Genomic DNA, 20,000 nt, shown 5'->3' on the forward strand with positions numbered 1-20,000 from the left:
GGGGTAATGTATTAACCCCGTCCTGTGTGTGGAGGGGGTAATGTATTAACCCCGTCCTGTGTGTGGCGGGGGTAATGTATTAACCCCGTCCTGTGTGTGGAGGGGGTAATGTATTAACCCCGTCCTGTGTGTGGCGGGGGTAATGTATTAACCCCGTCCTGTGTGTGGCGGGGTAATGTATTAACCCCGTCCTGTGTGTGGAGGGGGTAATGTATTAACCCCGTCCTGTGTGTGGCGGGGGTAATGTATTAACCCCGTCCTGTGTGTGGAGGGGGTAATGTATTAACCCCGTCCTGTGTGTGGAGGTGGTAATGTATTAACCCCGTCCTGTGTGTGGAGGGGGTAATGTATTAACCCCGTCCTGTGTGTGGAGGTGGTAATGTATTAACCCCGTCCTGTGTGTGGAGGGGGTAATGTATTAACCCCGTCCTGTGTGTGGAGGTGGTAATGTATTAACCCCGTCCTGTGTGTGGAGGGGGTAATGACTGTGTGTGGAGGGGGTAATGTAATAATCCTGTCCTGTATTTTACCAGTTGCCGGTATGAACCATCTCAGAGAGTACGGTATCGTTCACCGGGACATCAAACCGGGAAACATCATGCGCGTCATCGGCGAGGACGGGAGGTCCGTCTACAAGCTGACCGATTTCGGAGCGGCCAGAGAACTGGAGGACGATGAGCAGTTTGTTTCTCTTTACGGCACCGAGGAATACCTGGTGAGTCTCCTGACTTCCTGACTTCCTGACCTCCTGACCTGCTGACCTCCTGACCTGCTGACCTCCTGACCTCCTGACTTCCTGACCTCCTGACTTCCTGACCTGCTGACTTCCTGACCTGCTGACCTCCTGACCTCCTGACCTGCTGACCTCCTGACCTGCTGACCTCCTGACCTGCTGACCTCCTGACCTCCTGACTTCCTGACTTCCTGACCTCCTGACTTCCTGACCTGCTGACCTCCTGACCTCTACTTGCCGTTTTGACCTCTCACCTACGATAGGACACTTTACTCATCTAAAGGAATTATCTGCTATGGACTCCAGCTCAACATGACGAGTGTGTTTCTGTGTGTCTCTCTGTGTGTGTCTCTGTGTGTCTTTCTCTCTCTGTGTGTCTCTCTGTGTGTTTGTCTCTCTGTGTGTCTCTCTGTGTTTCTCTCTCTCTGTGTGTCTCTCTGTGTGTGTGTCTCTCTGTGTGTCTCTCTGTGTCTTTCTCTCTCTGTGTGTCTCTCTCTCTGTGTGTCTCTCTCTCTGTGTGTCTCTCTGTGTGTTCTCTCTCTCTCTGTGTTTCTCTCTCTCTCTCTGTGTGTCTCTCTGTGTGTTTGTCTCTCTGTGTGTCTCTCTGTGTGTGTCTCTGTGTGTTCTCTCTCTCTGTGTTTCTCTCTCTCTGTGTGTCTCTCTGTGTGTCTCTCTGTGTGTGTCTAACAGCATCCTGACATGTATGAGCGAGCAGTACTGAGGAAAGAGCACCAGAAGAAGTATGGCGCGACGGTTGATCTGTGGAGCATCGGAGTGACCTTCTTCCACGCTGCCACCGGGTCACTGCCCTTCAGACCCTTCGAAGGACCACGCAGGAACAAGGAAGTCATGTAAGAACTACATCCTGGTGGTCTAGAGGTCTAAGAACTACATCCTGGTGACCTAGGGTGGTCTAGTGGTCTAAGAACTACATCCTGGCGGTCTAGAGGTCTAAGAACTACATCCTGGTGACCTAGGGTGGTCTAGTGGTCTAAGAACTACATCCTGGTGACCTAGGGTGATCTAAGAACTACATCCTGTTGACCTAGGGTGGTCTAGTGGTCTAAGAACTACATCCTGGTGACCTAGGGTGGTCTAGTGGTCTAAGAACTACATCCTGGTGACCTAGGGTGATCTAAGAACTACATCCTGTTGACCTAGGGTGGTCTAGTGGTCTAAGAACTACATCCTGGTGACCTAGGGTGATCTAAGAACTACATCCTGGTGACCTAGGGTGGTCTAGTGGTCTAAGAACTACATCCTGGTGACCTAGGGTGGTCTAGTGGTCTAATAACTACATCCTGGTGACCGAGGGTGGTCTAGTGGTCTAATAACTACATCCTGGTGACCGAGGGTGGTCTAGTGGTCTAATAACTACATCCTGGTGGTCTAGGGTGGTCTAGTGGTCTAAGAACTACATCCTGGTGACCTAGGGTGATCTAAGAACTACATCCTGGTGACCTAGGGTGGTCTAGTGGTCTAATAACTACATCCTGGTGGTCTAGGGTGGTCTAATAACTACATCCTGGTGACCTAGGGTGATCTAAGAACTACATCCTGGTGACCTAGGGTGGTCTAAGAACTACATCCTGGTGACCTAGGGTGGTCTAGTGGTCTAAGAACTACATCCTGGTGACCTAGGGTGATCTAAGAACTACATCCTGGTGACCTAGGGTGATCTAAGAACTACATCCTGGTGACCTAGGGTGGTCTAAGAACTACATCCTGGTGACCTAGGGTGATCTAAGAACTACATCCTGGTGACCTAGGGTGGTCTAAGAACTACATCCTGTTGACCTAGGGTGGTCTAAGAACTACATCCTGGTGACCTAGGGTGGTCTAAGAACTACATCCTGGTGACCTAGGGTGGTCTAAGAACTACATCCTGGTGACCTAGGGTGGTCTAAGAACTACATCCTGGTGACCTAGGGTGGTCTAAGAACTACATCCTAGTGACCTAGGGTGGTCTAAGAACTACATCCTGGTGACCTAGGGTGGTCTAAGAACTACATCCTAGTGACCTAGGGTTGTCTAAGAACTAAGTATTCAGATCCTTTGCTGTGAGACTTGATATTGATCTCAGGTGCATCCTGTTTCCATTGATCATCCTTGAGATGTTTCTACAACTTGATTGGAGTCCACCTGTGGTAAATTCAATTGTTTGGACATGATTTGGAAAAGCACACACCTGTCTATATAAGGTCCCACAGTTGACAGTGCATGTCAGAGCAAAAACCAAGCCATGAGGTCAAAGGAATTGTCCGTAGAGCTCAGAGACAGGATTGTGTCGAGGCACAGATCTGGGGAAGGGAACCAAAACATTTCTGCAGCATTGAAGGTCCCCAAGAACACAGTGGCCTCCATCATTCTTAAACGGAAGAAGTTTGGAACCACCAAGACTCTTCCTAGAGCTGGCCGCCCGGCCAAACTGAGCGATCGGAGGAGAAGGGCCTTGGTCGGGGAGGTGACCAAGAACCAGATGGTCACTCTAACAGAGCTCCAGAGATCCTCTGTGGAGATAGGAGAACCTTTCAGAAGGACAACCATCTCTTCAGCGCTCCACCAATCAGGCCTTTATGGTAGAGTGGCCAGCTGGAAGCCACTCCTCAGTAAAAGGCACGACAGCCCGCTTGGAGTTTGCCAAAAGGCACCCAAAGGACTCTCAGACCATGAAAAACAAGATTCTCTGGTCTGATGAAACCAAGATTGAACTCTTTGGCCTGAATGCCAAGCGTCACGTCTGGAGGAAACCTGGCACCATCCCTTCGGTGAAGCATGGTGGCGGCAGCATCATGCTGTGGGGATGTTTTTCAGCGGATCGAGGGAAAGATGATTGGAGCAAGGTACAGAGAGATCCTGATGAAAACCTGCTCCAGAGTGCTCAGGACCTCAGACTGGGGGTGAAGGTTCACCTTCCAACAGGACAACGACCCTAACAACACAACGAAGGTGTTGCTTTGAGACAACTCTCTGAATGTCCTTGAGTGGCCCAGCCAGAGTCCGGACTTGAACCCGATCGAACATCTCTGGAGAGACCTGAAAATAGCTGTGCAGCGACGCTCCCCATCCAACCTGACAGCTTGAGAGGATCTGCAGAGAGGAATGGGAGAAACTCCCCAAATGCAGGTGTGCCAAGCTTGTAGCGTCAGACCCAAGAAAACTTGAGACTGTAATCGCTGCCAAAGGTGCTTCAACAAAGTACTGAGTAAAGGGTCTGAATACTTGTGATGTCATTATGGGGTATTGTGATGTCATTATGGGGTGTTGTGATGTCATTATGGGTTATTGTGATGTCATTATGGGGTGTTGTGATGTCATTATGGGGTGTTGTGATGTCATTATGGGGTGTTGTGATGTCATTATGGGGTGTTGTGATGTCATTATGGGGTATTGTGATGTCATTATGGGGTATTGTGATGTCATTATGGGGTATTGTGATGTCATTATGGGGTATTGTGTGTAGATTGAAGAGGGGAAAAAGAATATTGAATCCATTTTAGAATAAGGCTGTAACATAACAAAATGTGGAAGAAGTCAAAGAGGTCTGAATACTTTCTGAATGTACTGTATATAGCTACTGCTGCTGCAGTTCAGGACCTCTTTCCTCTGGACCCATTTCCTGTCCAATAACGCACAAAATAGGAGAGGAGTGGCTCCTTGGAAGTCCATTGGGACAGGTAAAACATGTGGGACAGGTAAACATGTGGACAGGTGGGACAGGTGGACAGGTAGAGCAGGAGGGACAGGTGTGACACATGGGACAGGTGGGACAGGTGGAAGCGGTGGACAGGTGGGACAGGTAGGACATGTATCACAGCTGGGACAGGTTAAACAGGTGGGACAGGTGTTCAGGTGTGACACGTGGGACAGGTGTCCATGTGGGACAGGTAACAGGTGGGACATGTGTCCATGTGGGACAGCTGGGACAGGCAGGATAGGTGTTACAGGTTGGACAGGTAAAACAAATGGGACAGGTTGGGCAGGTGGGACAGGTTTGACAGGCAAAACAGGCGGGACAGGTAGGACAGGTAAAACAGGTGGGACAGGTAAACAGGTGGGACAGGTGGCGGGCGTGACAGGTGGACAGGTGGGACAGGCATGACAGGTGTGACAGGTGGGACAGGTGTGACCGGTAGGACAGGTAGGGCAGGTAGGACAGGCGGAACCGGTAGGACAGGTTTTACAGATGGGACAGGTGTAACAGCATGTGGAAAGTGAGATGAGATGTTTGTCTAGGTGATCGATGGTTGTGTAGAGTGATGGCGTTGTCCTGTCTCTCCCCATCAGGTATAACAGGTGGGACAGCATGTGGAAAGTGAGATGAGATGTTTGTCTAGGTGATCGATGGTTGTGTAGAGTGACGGCGTTGTCCTGTCTCTCCCCAACAGGTATAAAATCATCACAGAGAAGCCCTCAGGAACCGTCTCAGGGCAGCAGAAGTTTGAGAACGGGAAGATTGAGTGGAGCACGGAGATGCCCGTCTCCTGCAACCTGTCCAAGTACGTCCTCTAGTCTAGCCCTGACCTCTAACCCCTGATCTCTACCCCCTGATCTCTACCCCCTAACCCCTGACCTCTAACCCCTGACCCCTAACCTCTACCCCCTAACCTCTAACCCCTGAACTCTCTTCTCCAGGGGCCTCCAGAGCCTGCTGACCCCAGTCCTAGCCAACATCTTGGAGGCTGACCAGGAGAAGTGTTGGGGCTTTGACCAGTTCTTCGCTGAGACCAGTGATATCCTGCATCGCACCGTGGTGTTGGTCTTCAGTCTACAGCAGGCTACTCTCCACTACATCTACATCCACCAGTACAATACGTGAGTCTCCACTACATCCACCAGTACAATACGTGAGTCTCCACTACATCTACATCCACCAGTACAATACGTGAGTCTCCACTACATCTACATCCACCAGTACAATAGGTGAGTCTCCACTACATCCACCAGTACAATACGTGAGTCTCCGCTACATCTACATCCACCAGTACAATACGTGAGTCTCCACTACATCTACCAGTACAATACGTGAGTCTCCACTACATCTACATCCACCAGTACAATACGTGAGTCTCCACTACATCTACATCCACCAGTACAATACGTGAGTCTCCACTACATCTACATCCACCAGTACAATACGTGAGTCTCCACTACATCTACATCCACCAGTACAATACGTGAGTCTCCACTACATCTACATCCACCAGTACAATACGTGAGTCTCCACTACATCTACATCCACCAGTACAATACGTGAGTCTCCACTACATCCACCAGTACAATACGTGAGTCTCCACTACATCCACCAGTACAATACGTGAGTCTCCACTACATCCACCAGTACAATACGTGAGTCTCCACTACATCTACATCCACCAGTACAATACGTGAGTCTCCACTACATCCACCAGTACAATACGTGAGTCTCCACTACATCCACCAGTACAATACGTGAGTCTCCACTACATCCACCAGTACAATACGTGAGTCTCCACTACATCTACATCCACCAGTACAATACGTGAGTCTCCACTACATCTACATCCACCAGTACAATACGTGAGTCTCCACTATATCTACATCCACCAGTACAATACATGAGTCTCCACTACATCTACCAGTACAATACGTGAGTCTCCACTACATCTACCAGTACAATACGTGAGTCTCCACTACATCTACATCCACCAGTACAATACGTGAGTCTCCACTACATCTACATCCACCAGTACAATACGTGAGTCTCCACTACATCTACATCCACCAGTACAATACGTGAGTCTCCACTACATCTACATCCACCAGTACAATACGTGAGTCTCCACTACATCTACATCCACCAGTACAATACGTGAGTCTCCACTACATCTACATCCACCAGTACAATACGTGAGTCTCCACTACATCTACATCCACCAGTACAATACGTGAGTCTCCACTACATCCACCAGTACAATACGTGAGTCTCCACTACATCTACCAGTACAATACGTGAGTCTCCACTACATCTACCAGTACAATACGTGAGTCTCCACTACATCCACCAGTACAATACGTGAGTCTCCACTACATCCACCAGTACAATACGTGAGTCTCCACTACATCTACATCCACCAGTACAATACGTGAGTCTCCACTACATCTACATCCACCAGTACAATACGTGAGTCTCCACTACATCCACCAGTACAATACGTGAGTCTCCACTACATCCACCAGTACAATACGTGAGTCTCCACTACATCTACATCCACCAGTACAATACGTGAGTCTCCACTACATCTACCAGTACAATACGTGAGTCTCCACTACATCTACATCCACCAGTACAATACGTGAGTCTCCACTACATCTACATCCACCAGTACAATAGGTGAGTCTCCACTACATCTACATCCACCAGTACAATACGTGAGTCTCCACTACATCTACATCCACCAGTACAATAGGTGAGTCTCCACTACATCCACCAGTACAATACGTGAGTCTCCACTATATCTACATCCACCAGTACAATACGTGAGTCTCCACTACCTCTACCAGTACAATACGTGAGTCTCCACTACATCTACATCCACCAGTACAATACGTGAGTCTCCACTACATATACATCCACCAGTACAATACGTGAGTCTCCACTACATCCACCAGTACAATACGTGAGTCTCCACTACATCTACATCCACCAGTACAATACGTGAGTCTCCACTACATCTACCAGTACAATACGTGAGTCTCCACTACATCTACCAGTACAATACGTGAGTCTCCACTACATCTACATCCACCAGTACAATACGTGAGTCTCCACTACATCTACATCCACCAGTACAATACGTGAGTCTCCACTACATCCACCAGTACAATACGTGAGTCTCCACTACATCTACATCCACCAGTACAATACGTGAGTCTCCACTACATCTACATCCACCAGTACAATACGTGAGTCTCCACTACATCCACCAGTACAATACGTGAGTCTCCACTACATCTACATCCACCAGTACAATACGTGAGTCTCCACTACATCCACCAGTACAATACGTGAGTCTCCACTACATCTACATCCACCAGTACAATACGTGAGTCTCCACTACATCCACCAGTACAATACGTGAGTTTCCACTACATCTACATCCACCTGTACAATACGTGAGTCTCCACTACATCCACCAGTACAATACGTGAGTCTCCACTACATCTACCAGTACAATACGTGAGTCTCCACTACATCTACATCCACCAGTACAATACGTGAGTCTCCACTACATCTACATCCACCAGTACAATACGTGAGTTTCCACTACATCTACATCCACCAGTACAATACGTGAGTCTCCACTACATCCACATCTACCAGTACAATACGTGAGTCTCCACTACATCTACCAGTACAATACGTGAGTCTCCACTACATCCACCAGTACAATACGTGAGTCTCCACTACATCCACCAGTACAATACGTGAATCTCCACTACATCTACATCCACCAGTACAATACGTGAGTCTCCACTACATCCACCAGTACAATACGTGAGTCTCCACTACATCCACCAGTACAATACGTGAGTCTCCACTACATCTACATCCACCAGTACAATACGTGAGTCTCCACTACATCTACCAGTACAATACGTGAGTCTCCACTACATCTACATCTACCAGTACAATACGTGAGTCTCCACTACATCTACATCTACCAGTACAATACGTGAGTCTCCACTACATCTACCAGTACAATACGTGAGTCTCCACCACATCCACCAGTACAATACATTACAGCCTCATTCTAAAATGTATAAAATCTTTTTTTCCCCTCATCAATCTACACGGTACCCCATAATGACAAAGCAAAAATGTGTTTTTAGAAATTTTAGCACATTCCAGAAAGACAACCGTCTCTGCAGCACTCCACCAATCAGGCCTTTACGGTAGAGTGGCTGGACGGAAGCCACTCCTCAGTAAAAGGCACATGACAGCCAGCGTGGAGTTTGCCAAAAAGGTACCTAAAGGACTCAGACCATGAGAAACAAGATTATCTGGTCTGATGATACCAAGATTGAACTCTTTGGCCTGAATGCCAAGCGTCACGTCTGGAGGAAACCTGGCACCATCCCTTCGGTGAAGCATGGTGGCGGCAGCATCATGCTGTGGGGATGTTTTTCAGCGGCAGGGACTGGCGTAGCAAAGTACAGAGAGAATCCTTAATGAAAACCTGCTCCAGAGCGTTCAGGACCTCAGACTGGGGGCGAAGGTTCACCTTCCAACAGGACAACGACCTTAAGCACACAGCCAAGACAACGCAGGAGTGGCTTCGGGACAAGTCTCAATGTCCTTGAGTGGCCCAGCCAGAGCCCAGACTTGAACCCGATCGAACATCTCTGGAGAGACGTGAAAATAGCTGTGCAGCGACGCTCCCCAATCCAACCTGACAGAGCTTGAGAGGATCTGCAGAGAAGAATGGGAGAAACTCCCCCAAATACAGGTGTGCCTTTAGGGTCACCGCTGATAATGACAGACTCTGGTTGGCAGACTATTCATCTGTTTAAAAATAGGAGAAATATAACGACTGACCATACACACCGAGTAATTACTTTTCTCTGTAAACTGCAGATCCTCCCTCTGTCCACAGGACCGTGCTGCTCCGAGAGATATCGGCTGACCCTTAACCTCTGACCTCTCTCCCCCCCAGGGCGACTCTCTTCCAGGAGCTGTTGTCTCGTCGGTGCAGCATCCCGGTCCACAACCAGGAGCTCCTGTACGAGGGGCGTCGCCTGCAGCTTGAGCCCAACCGCCAAGCCCAGACCTTCCCGAGGACCTCCAGAGACAATCCCATCATGCTGCTGAGCAGAGAGTCCGTGGCGACAGTGGGGCTCATCTTCGAAGACCGTAAGAGTCTGTATTATTAGCGTCAGTCCGGAAATGGGATTTAGACTGAACACAAATACAGACAACGTGTGAAAGTGTTGGTCCCATGGTTCATCAGCTGAAATAAAAGATCCCAGAAATGTTCCGTACGCATCAAAAATATTATTTCTCTCACATTTTGGGCACAAATTTGTTTCCATATCTGTTTTTTACATCCCTGTTTCTATCCTGTTTCTATCCTGTTTCTATCCTGTTTCTATCCCGTTTCAATCCCTGTTTCTTAGCATTTCTCCTTTGACAATATAACTGACTGCAGTTCCGGGTTCGTAATCAACTTCGTTGGCCAAAACGTTTACCTTCCGATGCCCTCTGGTACGCCGGAGAAGTGTGTTCTTCACGGATGAATCCCGGTTTTCGACCGTCCCCGGGTAGACGGCGTTGTGAACAGACTGCCTCATGATGGGGTTATGGTATGGCCGGGCATAAAGCTACGAACAACCAACACAATTACATTTTATTGATGGCAAGTTGAACGCACAGAAGATACCGGGACGACATCTGCAACCATCGCCTCCATGTCGCAAGGATCTGTACCCAATTCCTGGAAGCTGAAAATATCCCAGTTCTTCCACGACCTGCGTACTCCACCAGACATGTCACACCCCGTTGAGCATGTTTGGAATGCTCTGGAATCGAACGTGTACGACAGCGTGTTTCCAGTTCCCGCCCAATATCCAGCAACTTCACACAGCCGTCGAAGACGAGGTGGGGACAACATCCAAACAGGACCACAATCAACAGCCTGATCGACTCGATGTGAAGGAGATGTGTTTCGCTGCATGAGGCAAATAGTGATCCCACCAGATACTGACTGGTTTTTCTGATCCACTCCTCTACGTTTTATTGTAAAGTATCTGTGACCAACAGATGAATATCTGTATTCCCAGTCATGTGAAATCCATAGATTAGGACCTAATGAATTTATTTAAATTGACCTGATTTCCTTCTAAAAAAAATCTTTGAAATTGTTGCATGTTGTGTTTTTATAGTGTTCAGCCCTTCGATGTTTCCTGTATTTGTGCTGCGGGACACAGACAGATATTCCCTTTAGGGGGAGACAGACAGACAGACAGACAGACAGACAGACAGACAGACAGACAGACAGAGACTGAGGTTGACAGACAGACAGAGACTGAGGTTGGCAGAGACTGAGGTTGACAGACAGGCAGAGACTTGAGGTTGACAGACAGGCAGAGACTTGAGGTTGACAGACAGACAGAGACTTGAGGTTGACAGACAGACAGAGACTGAGGTTGACAGACAGGCAGAGACTTGAGGTTGACAGACAGACAGAGACTTGAGGTTGACAGACAGACAGAGACTTGAGGTTGACAGAGACTGAGGTTGACAGACAGACAGAGGTTGACAGACAGACAGACAGACAGACAGACAGACAGAGACTGAGGTTGACAGACAGACAGACAGACAGACAGAGACTGAGGTTGACAGACAGACAGACAGACAGACAGACAGACAGACAGACAGACAGACAGACAGACAGAGACTGAGGTTGACAGACAGAGACTGAGGTTGACAGACAGAGACTGAGGTTGACAGACAGAGACTGAGGTTGACAGACAGACAGACAGACAGAGACTGAGGTTGACAGACAGACAGACAGACAGACAGACAGACAGACAGACAGACAGACAGACAGACAGACAGACAGAGACTGAGGTTGACAGACAGACAGACAGACAGACAGAGACTGAGGTTGACAGACAGACAGACAGACAGACAGAGACTGAGGTTGACAGACAGAGACTGAGGTTGACAGACAGAGACTGAGGTTGACAGACAGAGACTGAGGTTGACAGACAGACAGACAGACAGACAGACAGACAGACAGACAGACAGACAGACAGGCAGGGACCGAGGTTGACAGACAGGCAATCTGTCTCTGTTGTTAATCTCAGTCTCTCTATCGATCTCCACAGCGAGTCCTCCTAAAGTCCAGCCTCGCTACGACCTGGACCTGGATGCCAGCTATGCCAAGGTAACTAAATATAATGCCAGCTATGCCAAGGTAACTATATATAATGCCAGCTATGCCAAGGTAACTATATATTATGCCAGCTATGCCAAGGTAACTAAATATAATGCCAGCTATGCCAAGGTAACTAAATATAATGCCAGCTATGCCAAGGTAACTAAATATAATGCCAGCTATGCCAAGGTAACTATATATTATGCCAGCTATGCCAAGGTAACTAAATATAATGCCAGCTATGCCAAGGTAACTATATATTATGCCAGCTATGCCAAGGTAACTAAATATAATGCCAGCTATGCCAAGGTAACTAAATATAATGCCAGCTATGCCAAGGTAACTAAATATAATGCCAGCTATGCCAAGGTAACTAAATATAATGCCAGCTATGCCAAGGTAACTAAATATAATGCCAGCTATGCCAAGGTAACTATATATTATGCCAGCTATGCCAAGGTAACTAAATATAATGCCAGCTATGCCAAGGTAACTAAATATAATGCCAGCTATGCCAAGGTAACTAAATATAATGCCAGCTATGCCAAGGTAACTAAATATAATGCCAGCTATGCCAAGGTAACTAAATATAATGCCAGCTATGCCAAGGTAACTAAATGTAATGCTAAATATAATGCCAGCTATGCCAAGGTAACTAAATATAATGCCAGCTATGCCAAGGTAACTAAATATAATGCCAGCTATGCCAAGGTAACTAAATATAATGCCAGCTATGCCAAGGTAACTGTATATTATGCCAGCTATGCCATGGTAACTGTATATTATGCTATATATTATGCCAGCTATGCCATGGTAACTATATATTATGACTCTCTCACCCTGAGTAAAGCCACAAAACAACATGTAGCTCAACATGGGCAGGGTTGGCATTTATTGAGATGACTCGTGTTCTGGAGGTAGCTCTGCAGCGTGGTCCGCTCGCTGGCACAGCCACACGATCTGATTTTAATCCTAACCTTAACCACACTGCTAACCTATGACCCCCCCTCCCCTCCCCCAAAATAGAAGCTATGTGTCCATAGGAGGAGGAGGATGGTGTGTGTGTGGTGCCCCTAACTAATATCCTAATATCTCTTCCTCCGTTGTCCAGACGTTTGCAGGAGATGTGGGCCACCTGTGGAAGACTTCAGACTCCCTGTTGGTTTGCCAGGAGCTGGTCAGGAAGGGAGTCAGGGGACTAATGTAAGTCCTGATAACTCAAAACCTTACCATGCACCACACAACCAGCACATTCACCTGGTATACCCATCTGTCAGCTGGTTCACTGTTCACCTGGTATACCCCTCTGTCAGCTGGTTCACTGTTCACCTGGTATACCCCTCTGTCAGCTGGTACACTGTTCACCTGGTACCCCTCTGTCAACTGGTTCACCTGGTACCCCTCTGTCAACTGGTTCACTGTTCACCTGGTAACCCTCTGTCAACTGGTACACTATTCACCTGGTAACCCTCTGTCAACTGGTTCACTGTTCACCTGGTATACCCCTCTGTCAGCTGGTTCACTGTTCACCTGGTATACCCCTCTGTCAGCTGGTACACTGTTCACCTGGTACCCCTCTGTCAACTGGTTCACCTGGTACCCCTCTGTCAACTGGTTCACTGTTCACCTGGTAACCCTCTGTCAACTGGTTCACTGTTCACCTGGTAACCCTCTGTCAACTGGTTCACCTGGTACCCCTCTGTCAACTGGTACACTGTTCACCTGGTAACCCTCTGTCAACTGGTACACTGTTCACCTGGTAACCCTCTGTCAACTGGTACACTGTTCACCTGGTACCTCTCTGTCAACTGGTTCACCTGGTACAACTCTATCAACTGGTTGACCTGGTACCCATCTGTCAACTGGTACACTGTTCACCTGGTACCCCTCTGTCAGCTGGTACACTGTTCACCTGGTACCCCTCTGTCAACTGGTACACTGTTCACCTGGTGCCCCTCTGTCAACTGGTTCACCTGGTACCCCTCTGTCAACTGGTACACTGTTCACCTGGTACCCCTCTGTCAACTGGTTCACCTGGTACCCATCTGTCAACTGGTACACTGTTCACCTGGTAGCCCTCTGTCAACTGGTTCACTGTTCACCTGGTACCTCTCTGTCAACTGGTTCACTGTTCACCTGGTACCCCTCTGTCAGCTGGTTCACCTGGTACCCCTCTGTCAACTGGTTCACTGTTCACCTGGTACCCATCTGTCAGCTGGTACACTGTTCCCCATGGCAACCCTCTGTAAACTGGTACACTGTTCACCTGGTACCCCTCTGTCAACTGGTTCACTGTTCACCTGGTACCCCTCTGTCAGCTGGTACAGTGTTCACCTGGTACCCCTCTGTCAACTGGTTCACCTGGTACCCCTCTGTCAACTGGTTCACTGTTCACCTGGTACCCATCTGTCAGCTGGTACACTGTTCCCCATGGCAACCCTCTGTAAACTGGTACAGTGTTCACCTGGTACCCATCTGTCAGCTGGTACACTGTTCCCCATGGCAACCCTCTGTAAACTGGTACAGTGTTCACCTGGTACCCCTCTGTCAACTGGTTCACTGTTCACCTGGTATACCCCTCTGTCAACTGGTTCACCTGGTACTCCTCTGTCAACTGGTACACTGTTCACCTGGTACCCTGGTTAATGAGTGAATGTGTCTCTCTGTCTCAGTGAGTTAATGAAGGAGGACTACAGCGAGATGGTACATAAGAAATCAGAGATCATCCACATCTGCCACTACTGCACTCAGATCCTGGAGAGGACAGAGCAGCTGTGAGTAAACACTTTCATTTGTTTTGACGCTTTTTCCCCTCCAGCTCCTCAGAGGTTTGTTGTTGTTGTTGTCGTCTCCTCTCCCAGGTACGAGGTGTTAATGCGGGCCAATGTGTTGTCGTTTCCTCTCCCAGGTACGAGGTGTTAATACGGGCCAATATGTTGTCGTTTCCTCTCCCAGGTACGAGGTGTTAATGCGGTGTTGTCGTCTCCTCTCCCAGGTACGAGGTGTTAATGCGGGCCAATATGTTGTCGTTTCCTCTCCCAGGTACGAGGTGTTAATGCGGGCCAATATGTTGTCGTTTCCTCTCCCAGGTACGAGGTGTTAATGCGGTGTTGTCGTTTCCTCTCCCAGGTACGAGGTGTTAATGCGGGCCAATATGTTGTCGTTTCCTCTCCCAGGTACGAGGTGTTAATGCGGTGTTGTCGTTTCCTCTCCCAGGTACGAGGTGTTAATGCGGTGTTGTCGTTTCCTCTCCCAGGTACGAGGTGTTAATGCGGGCCAATATGTTGTCGTCGTCGCCTCTTCCAGGTACGAGGTGTTAATACGGGCCAATATGTTGTCGTTGCCTCTCCCAGGTACGAGGTGTTAATGCGGGGCCAATATGTTGTCGTTCCTCTCCCAGGTACGAGGTGTTAATACGGGCCAATATGTTGTCGTTCTCTCTCCCAGGTACGAGGTGTTAATGCGGACCAATATGTTGTCGTTCCCTCTCCCAGGTACGAGGTGTTAATGCGGTGTTGTCGTTTCCTCTCCCAGGTACGAGGTGTTAATACGGGCCAATATGTTGTTGTTCCCTCTCCCAGGTACGAGGTGTTAATGCGGGCCAATATGTTGTCGTTTCCTCTCCCAGGTACGAGGTGTTAATGCGGGCCAATATGTTGTCGTTTCCTCTCCCAGGTACGAGGTGTTAATATGGGCCAATATGTTGTCGTCACCTCTCCCAGGTACGAGGTGTTAATGCGGGCCAATATGTTGTCGTCGTCTCCTCTTCCAGGTACGAGGTGTTAATACGGGCCAATATGTGGTCGTTGCCTCTCCCAGGTACGAGGTGTTAATGCGGGCCAATATGTTGTCGTTTCCTCTCCCAGGTACAAGGTGTTAATGCGGTGTTGTCGTCTCCTCTCCCAGGTACGAGGTGTTAATGCGGGCCAATATGTTGTCGTCTCCTCTCCCAGGTACGAGGTGTTAATGCGGGCCAATATGTTGTCGTTTCCTCTCCCAGGTACGAGGTGTTAATACGGGCCAATATGTTGTTGTTACCTCTCCCAGGTACGAGGTGTTAATGCGGGCCAATATGTTGTCGTTTCCTCTCCCAGGTACGAGGTGTTAATATGGGCCAATATGTTGTTGTTTCCTCTCCCAGGTACGAGGTGTTAATGCGGGCCAATATGTTGTCGTCGTCTCCTCTCCCAGGTACGAGGTGTTAATACGGGCCAATATGTTGTCGTCGCCTCTCCCAGGTACGAGGTGTTAATGCGGGCCAATATGTTGTCGTTGCCTCTCCCAGGTACGAGGTGTTAATGCGGGCCAATATGTTGTCGTCGTCTCCTCTCCCAGGTACGAGGTGTTAATACGGGCCAATATGTTGTCGTTGCCTCTCCCAGGTACGAGGTGTTAATGCGGGCCAATATGTTGTCGTTGTCTCCTCTTCCAGGTACGAGGTGTTAATACGGGCCAATATGTTGTCGTTGCCTCTCCCAGGTACGAGGTGTTAATGCGGGGCCAATATGTTGTCATTCCCTCTCCCAGGTACGAGGTGTTAATACGGGCCAATATGTTGTCGTTGCCTCTCCCAGGTACGAGGTGTTAATGCGGGCCAATATGTTGTCGTTTCCTCTCCCAGGTACGAGGTGTTAATGCGGTGTTGTCGTCTCCTCTCCCAGGTACGAGGTGTTAATGCGGGCCAATATGTTGTCGTCTCCTCTCCCAGGTACGAGGTGTTAATACGGGCCAATATGTTGTCGTTTCCTCTCCCAGGTACGAGGTGTTAATGCGGGCCAATATGTTGTCGTCGTCGCCTCTTCCAGGTACGAGGTGTTAATACGGGCCAATATGTTGTCGTTGCCTCTCCCAGGTACGAGGTGTTAATGCGGGCCAATATGTTGTCGTTTCCTCTCCCAGGTACGAGGTGTTAATGCGGTGTTGTCGTCTCCTCTCCCAGGTACGAGGTGTTAATGCGGGCCAATATGTTGTCGTTTCCTCTCCCAGGTACGAGGTGTTAATGCGGGCCAATATGTTGTCGTCTCCTCTCCCAGGTACGAGGTGTTAATACGGGCCAATATGTTGTCGTCGTCTCCTCTCCCAGGTACGAGGTGTTAATACGGGCCAATATGTTGTCGTTTCCTCTCCCAGGTACGAGGTGTTAATGCGGGCCAATATGTTGTCGTCGTCGCCTCTTCCAGGTACGAGGTGTTAATACGGGCCAATATGTTGTCGTTGCCTCTCCCAGGTACGAGGTGTTAATGCGGAGCCAATATGTTGTCGTTCCCTCTCCCAGGTACGAGGTGTTAATACGGGCCAATATGTTGTCGTTGCCTCTCCCAGGTACGAGGTGTTAATGCGGGCCAATATGTTGTCGTTTCCTCTCCCAGGTACGAGGTGTTAATGCGGTGTTGTCGTTTCCTCTCCCAGGTACGAGGTGTTAATGCGGGCCAATATGTTGTCGTTGCCTCTCCCAGGTACGAGGTGTTAATGCGGTGTTGTCGTCTCCTCTCCCAGGTACGAGGTGTTAATGCGGGCCAATATGTTGTCGTTTCCTCTCCCAGGTACGAGGTGTTAATGCGGTGTTGTCGTTTCCTCTCCCAGGTACGAGGTGTTAATGCGGTGTTGTCGTTGCCTCTCCCAGGTACGAGGTGTTAATGCGGTGTTGTCGTTTCCTCTCCCAGGTACGAGGTGTTAATGCGGTGTTGTCGTTGCCTCTCCCAGGTACGAGGTGTTAATGCGGTGTTGTCGTTTCCTCTCCCAGGTACGAGGTGTTAATGCGGTGTTGTCGTTTCCTCTCCCAGGTACGAGGTGTTAATGCGGGCCAATATGTTGTCGTTTCCTCTCCCAGGTACGAGGTGTTAATGCGGTGTTGTCGTCTCCTCTCCCAGGTACGAGGTGTTAATGCGGGCCAATATGTTGTCGTTTCCTCTCCCAGGTACGAGGTGTTAATGCGGGCCAATATGTTGTCGTTTCCTCTCCCAGGTACGAGGTGTTAATGCGGGCCAATATGTTGTCGTTTCCTCTCCCAGGTACGAGGTGTTAATGCGGTGTTGTCGTCTCCTCTCCCAGGTACGAGGTGTTAATGCGGGCCAATATGTTGTCGTTTCCTCTCCCAGGTACGAGGTGTTAATGCGGGCCAATATGTTGTCGTTTCCTCTCCCAGGTACGAGGTGTTAATGCGGTGTTGTCGTTTCCTCTCCCAGGTACGAGGTGTTAATGCGGTGTTGTCGTTTCCTCTCCCAGGTACGAGGTGTTAATGCGGGCCAATATGTTGTCATCGTCAGAATACGATGAGATCTCAGACATGAGGAAGAAAATAGTCCTGGTAAGTTTCCTCCGTTCCCTGGCTGCTAACCTATCACAGCCTCTGGTCCCTCTGGTCCCGCCCCTGGCTGCTAACCTATCACAGCCTCTGGTCCCGCCCCTGGCTGCTAACCTATCACAGCCTCTGGTCCCTCTGGTCCCGCCCCTGGCTGCTAACCTATCACAGCCTCTGGTCCCGCCCCTGGCTGCTAACCTATCACAGCCTCTGGTCCCTCTGGTCCCGCCCCTGGCTGCTAACCTATCACAGCCTCTGGTCCCGCCCCTGGCTGCTAACCTATCACAGCCTCTGTTCCCGCCCCTGGCTGCTAACCTATCACAGCCTCTGGTCCCTCTGGTCCCGCCCCTGGCTGCTAACCCATCACAGCCTCTGGTCCCGCCCCTGGCTGCTAACCTATCACAGCCTCTGGTCCCGCCCCTGGCTGCTAACCTATCACAGCCTCTGGTCCCTCTGGTCCCGCCCCTGGCTGCTAACCTATCACAGCCTCTGGTCCCTCTGGTCCCGCCCCTGGCTGCTAACCTATCACAGCCTCTGGTCCCTCTGGTCCCGCCCCTGGCTGCTAACCTATCACTCAGCCTCTGTTCCCTCTGGTCCCGCCCCTGGCTGCTAACCTATCACTCAGCCTCTGTTCCCTCTGGTCCCGCCCCTGGCTGCTAACCTATCACTCAGCCTCTGTTCCCTCTGATCCCGCCCCTGGCTGCTAACCTATCACAGCCTCTGGCCCCGCCCCGCCCCTGACTGCTAACCTATCACAGCCTCTGGTCCCGCCCCTGGCTGCTAACCTATCACTCAGCCTCTGTTCCCTCTGGCCCCGCCCCTGGCTGCTAACCTATCACAGCCTCTGTCCCCGCCCCTGGCTGCTAACCTATCACAGCCTCTGGCCCCGCCCCTGGCTGCTAACCTATCACTCAGCCTCTGTTCCCTCTGGCCCCGCCCCTGGCTGTTAACCTATCACAGCCTCTGTCCCCGCCCCTGGCTGCTGTTGATTGGTTGTCTCTCAGCCTCCCATCTCTGGAGCTGCTAATTGATTGGTTGTCTCTCAGCCTCCCGTCTCTAGAGCTGCTAATTGATTGGTTGTCTCTCAGCCTCCCATCTCTAGAGCTGCTAACTGATTGGTTGTCTCTCAGCCTCCCATCTCTAGAGCTGCTAATTGATTGGTTGTCTCTCAGCCTCCCATCTCTAGAGCTGCTAATTGATTGGTTGTCTCTCAGCCTCCCGTCTCTAGAGCTGCTAATTGATTGGTTGTCTCTCATCCTCCCATCTCTGGAGCTGCTAATTGATTGGTTGTCTCTCAGCCTCCCGTCTCTAGAGCTGCTAATTGATTGGTTGTCTCTCAGCCTCCCGTCTCTAGAGCTGCTAATTGATTGGTTGTCTCTCAGCCTCCCGTCTCTAGAGCTGCTAATTGATTGGTTGTCTCTCAGCCTCCCATCTCTAGAGCTGCTAATTGATTGGTTGTCTCTCAGCCTCCCATCTCTGGAGCTGCTAATTGATTGGTTGTCTCTCAGCCTCCCATCTCTAGAGCTGCTAATTGATTGGTTGTCTCTCAGCCTCCCGTCTCTGGAGCTGCTAATTGATTGGTTGTCTCTCAGCCTCCCATCTCTAGAGCTGCTAATTGATTGGTTGTCTCTCAGCCTCCCGTCTCTAGAGCTGCTAATTGATTGGTTGTCTCTCAGCCTCCCATCTCTGGAGCTGCTAATTGATTGGTTGTCTCTCAGCCTCCCGTCTCTAGAGCTGCTAACTGATTGGTTGTCTCTCAGCCTCCCGTCTCTAGAGCTGCTAACTGATTGGTTGTCTCTCAGCCTCCCATCTCTAGAGCTGCTAATTGATTGGTTGTCTCTCAGCCTCCCATCTCTAGAGCTGCTGATTGATTGGTTGTCTCTCAGCCTCCCGTCTCTAGAGCTGCTAATTGATTGGTTGTCTCTCAGCCTCCCATCTCTAGAGCTGCTAATTGATTGGTTGTCTCTCAGCCTCCCATCTCTGGAGCTGCTAACTGATTGGTTGTCTCTCAGCCTCCCGTCTCAAGAGCTGCTAACTGATTGGTTGT

At 49.7% G+C, this 20,000-nt stretch overlaps 1 protein-coding gene across 3 annotated transcripts in view; it reads left to right on the plus strand.

The window, feature by feature from the left end:
- Positions 1-20,000, plus strand: part of tbk1 (TANK-binding kinase 1) — a 65,253-nt gene that overhangs the window by 12,657 nt on the left and 32,596 nt on the right. For all 3 annotated transcript variants that reach the window (XM_045713397.1, NM_001256722.1, XM_045713398.1), the window contains 9 exon segments: positions 534-715; positions 1,424-1,584; positions 5,122-5,232; positions 5,369-5,548; positions 9,430-9,626; positions 11,603-11,661; positions 12,764-12,855; positions 14,325-14,426; positions 17,878-17,959. In XM_045713397.1, the coding sequence (XP_045569353.1) occupies positions 534-715; positions 1,424-1,584; positions 5,122-5,232; positions 5,369-5,548; positions 9,430-9,626; positions 11,603-11,661; positions 12,764-12,855; positions 14,325-14,426; positions 17,878-17,959 (1,166 nt within the window).

This window comes from Salmo salar, unplaced genomic scaffold (assembly GCF_905237065.1).
Source record: "Salmo salar unplaced genomic scaffold, Ssal_v3.1, whole genome shotgun sequence".
Classification (NCBI taxonomy): domain Eukaryota; kingdom Metazoa; phylum Chordata; class Actinopteri; order Salmoniformes; family Salmonidae; genus Salmo; species Salmo salar.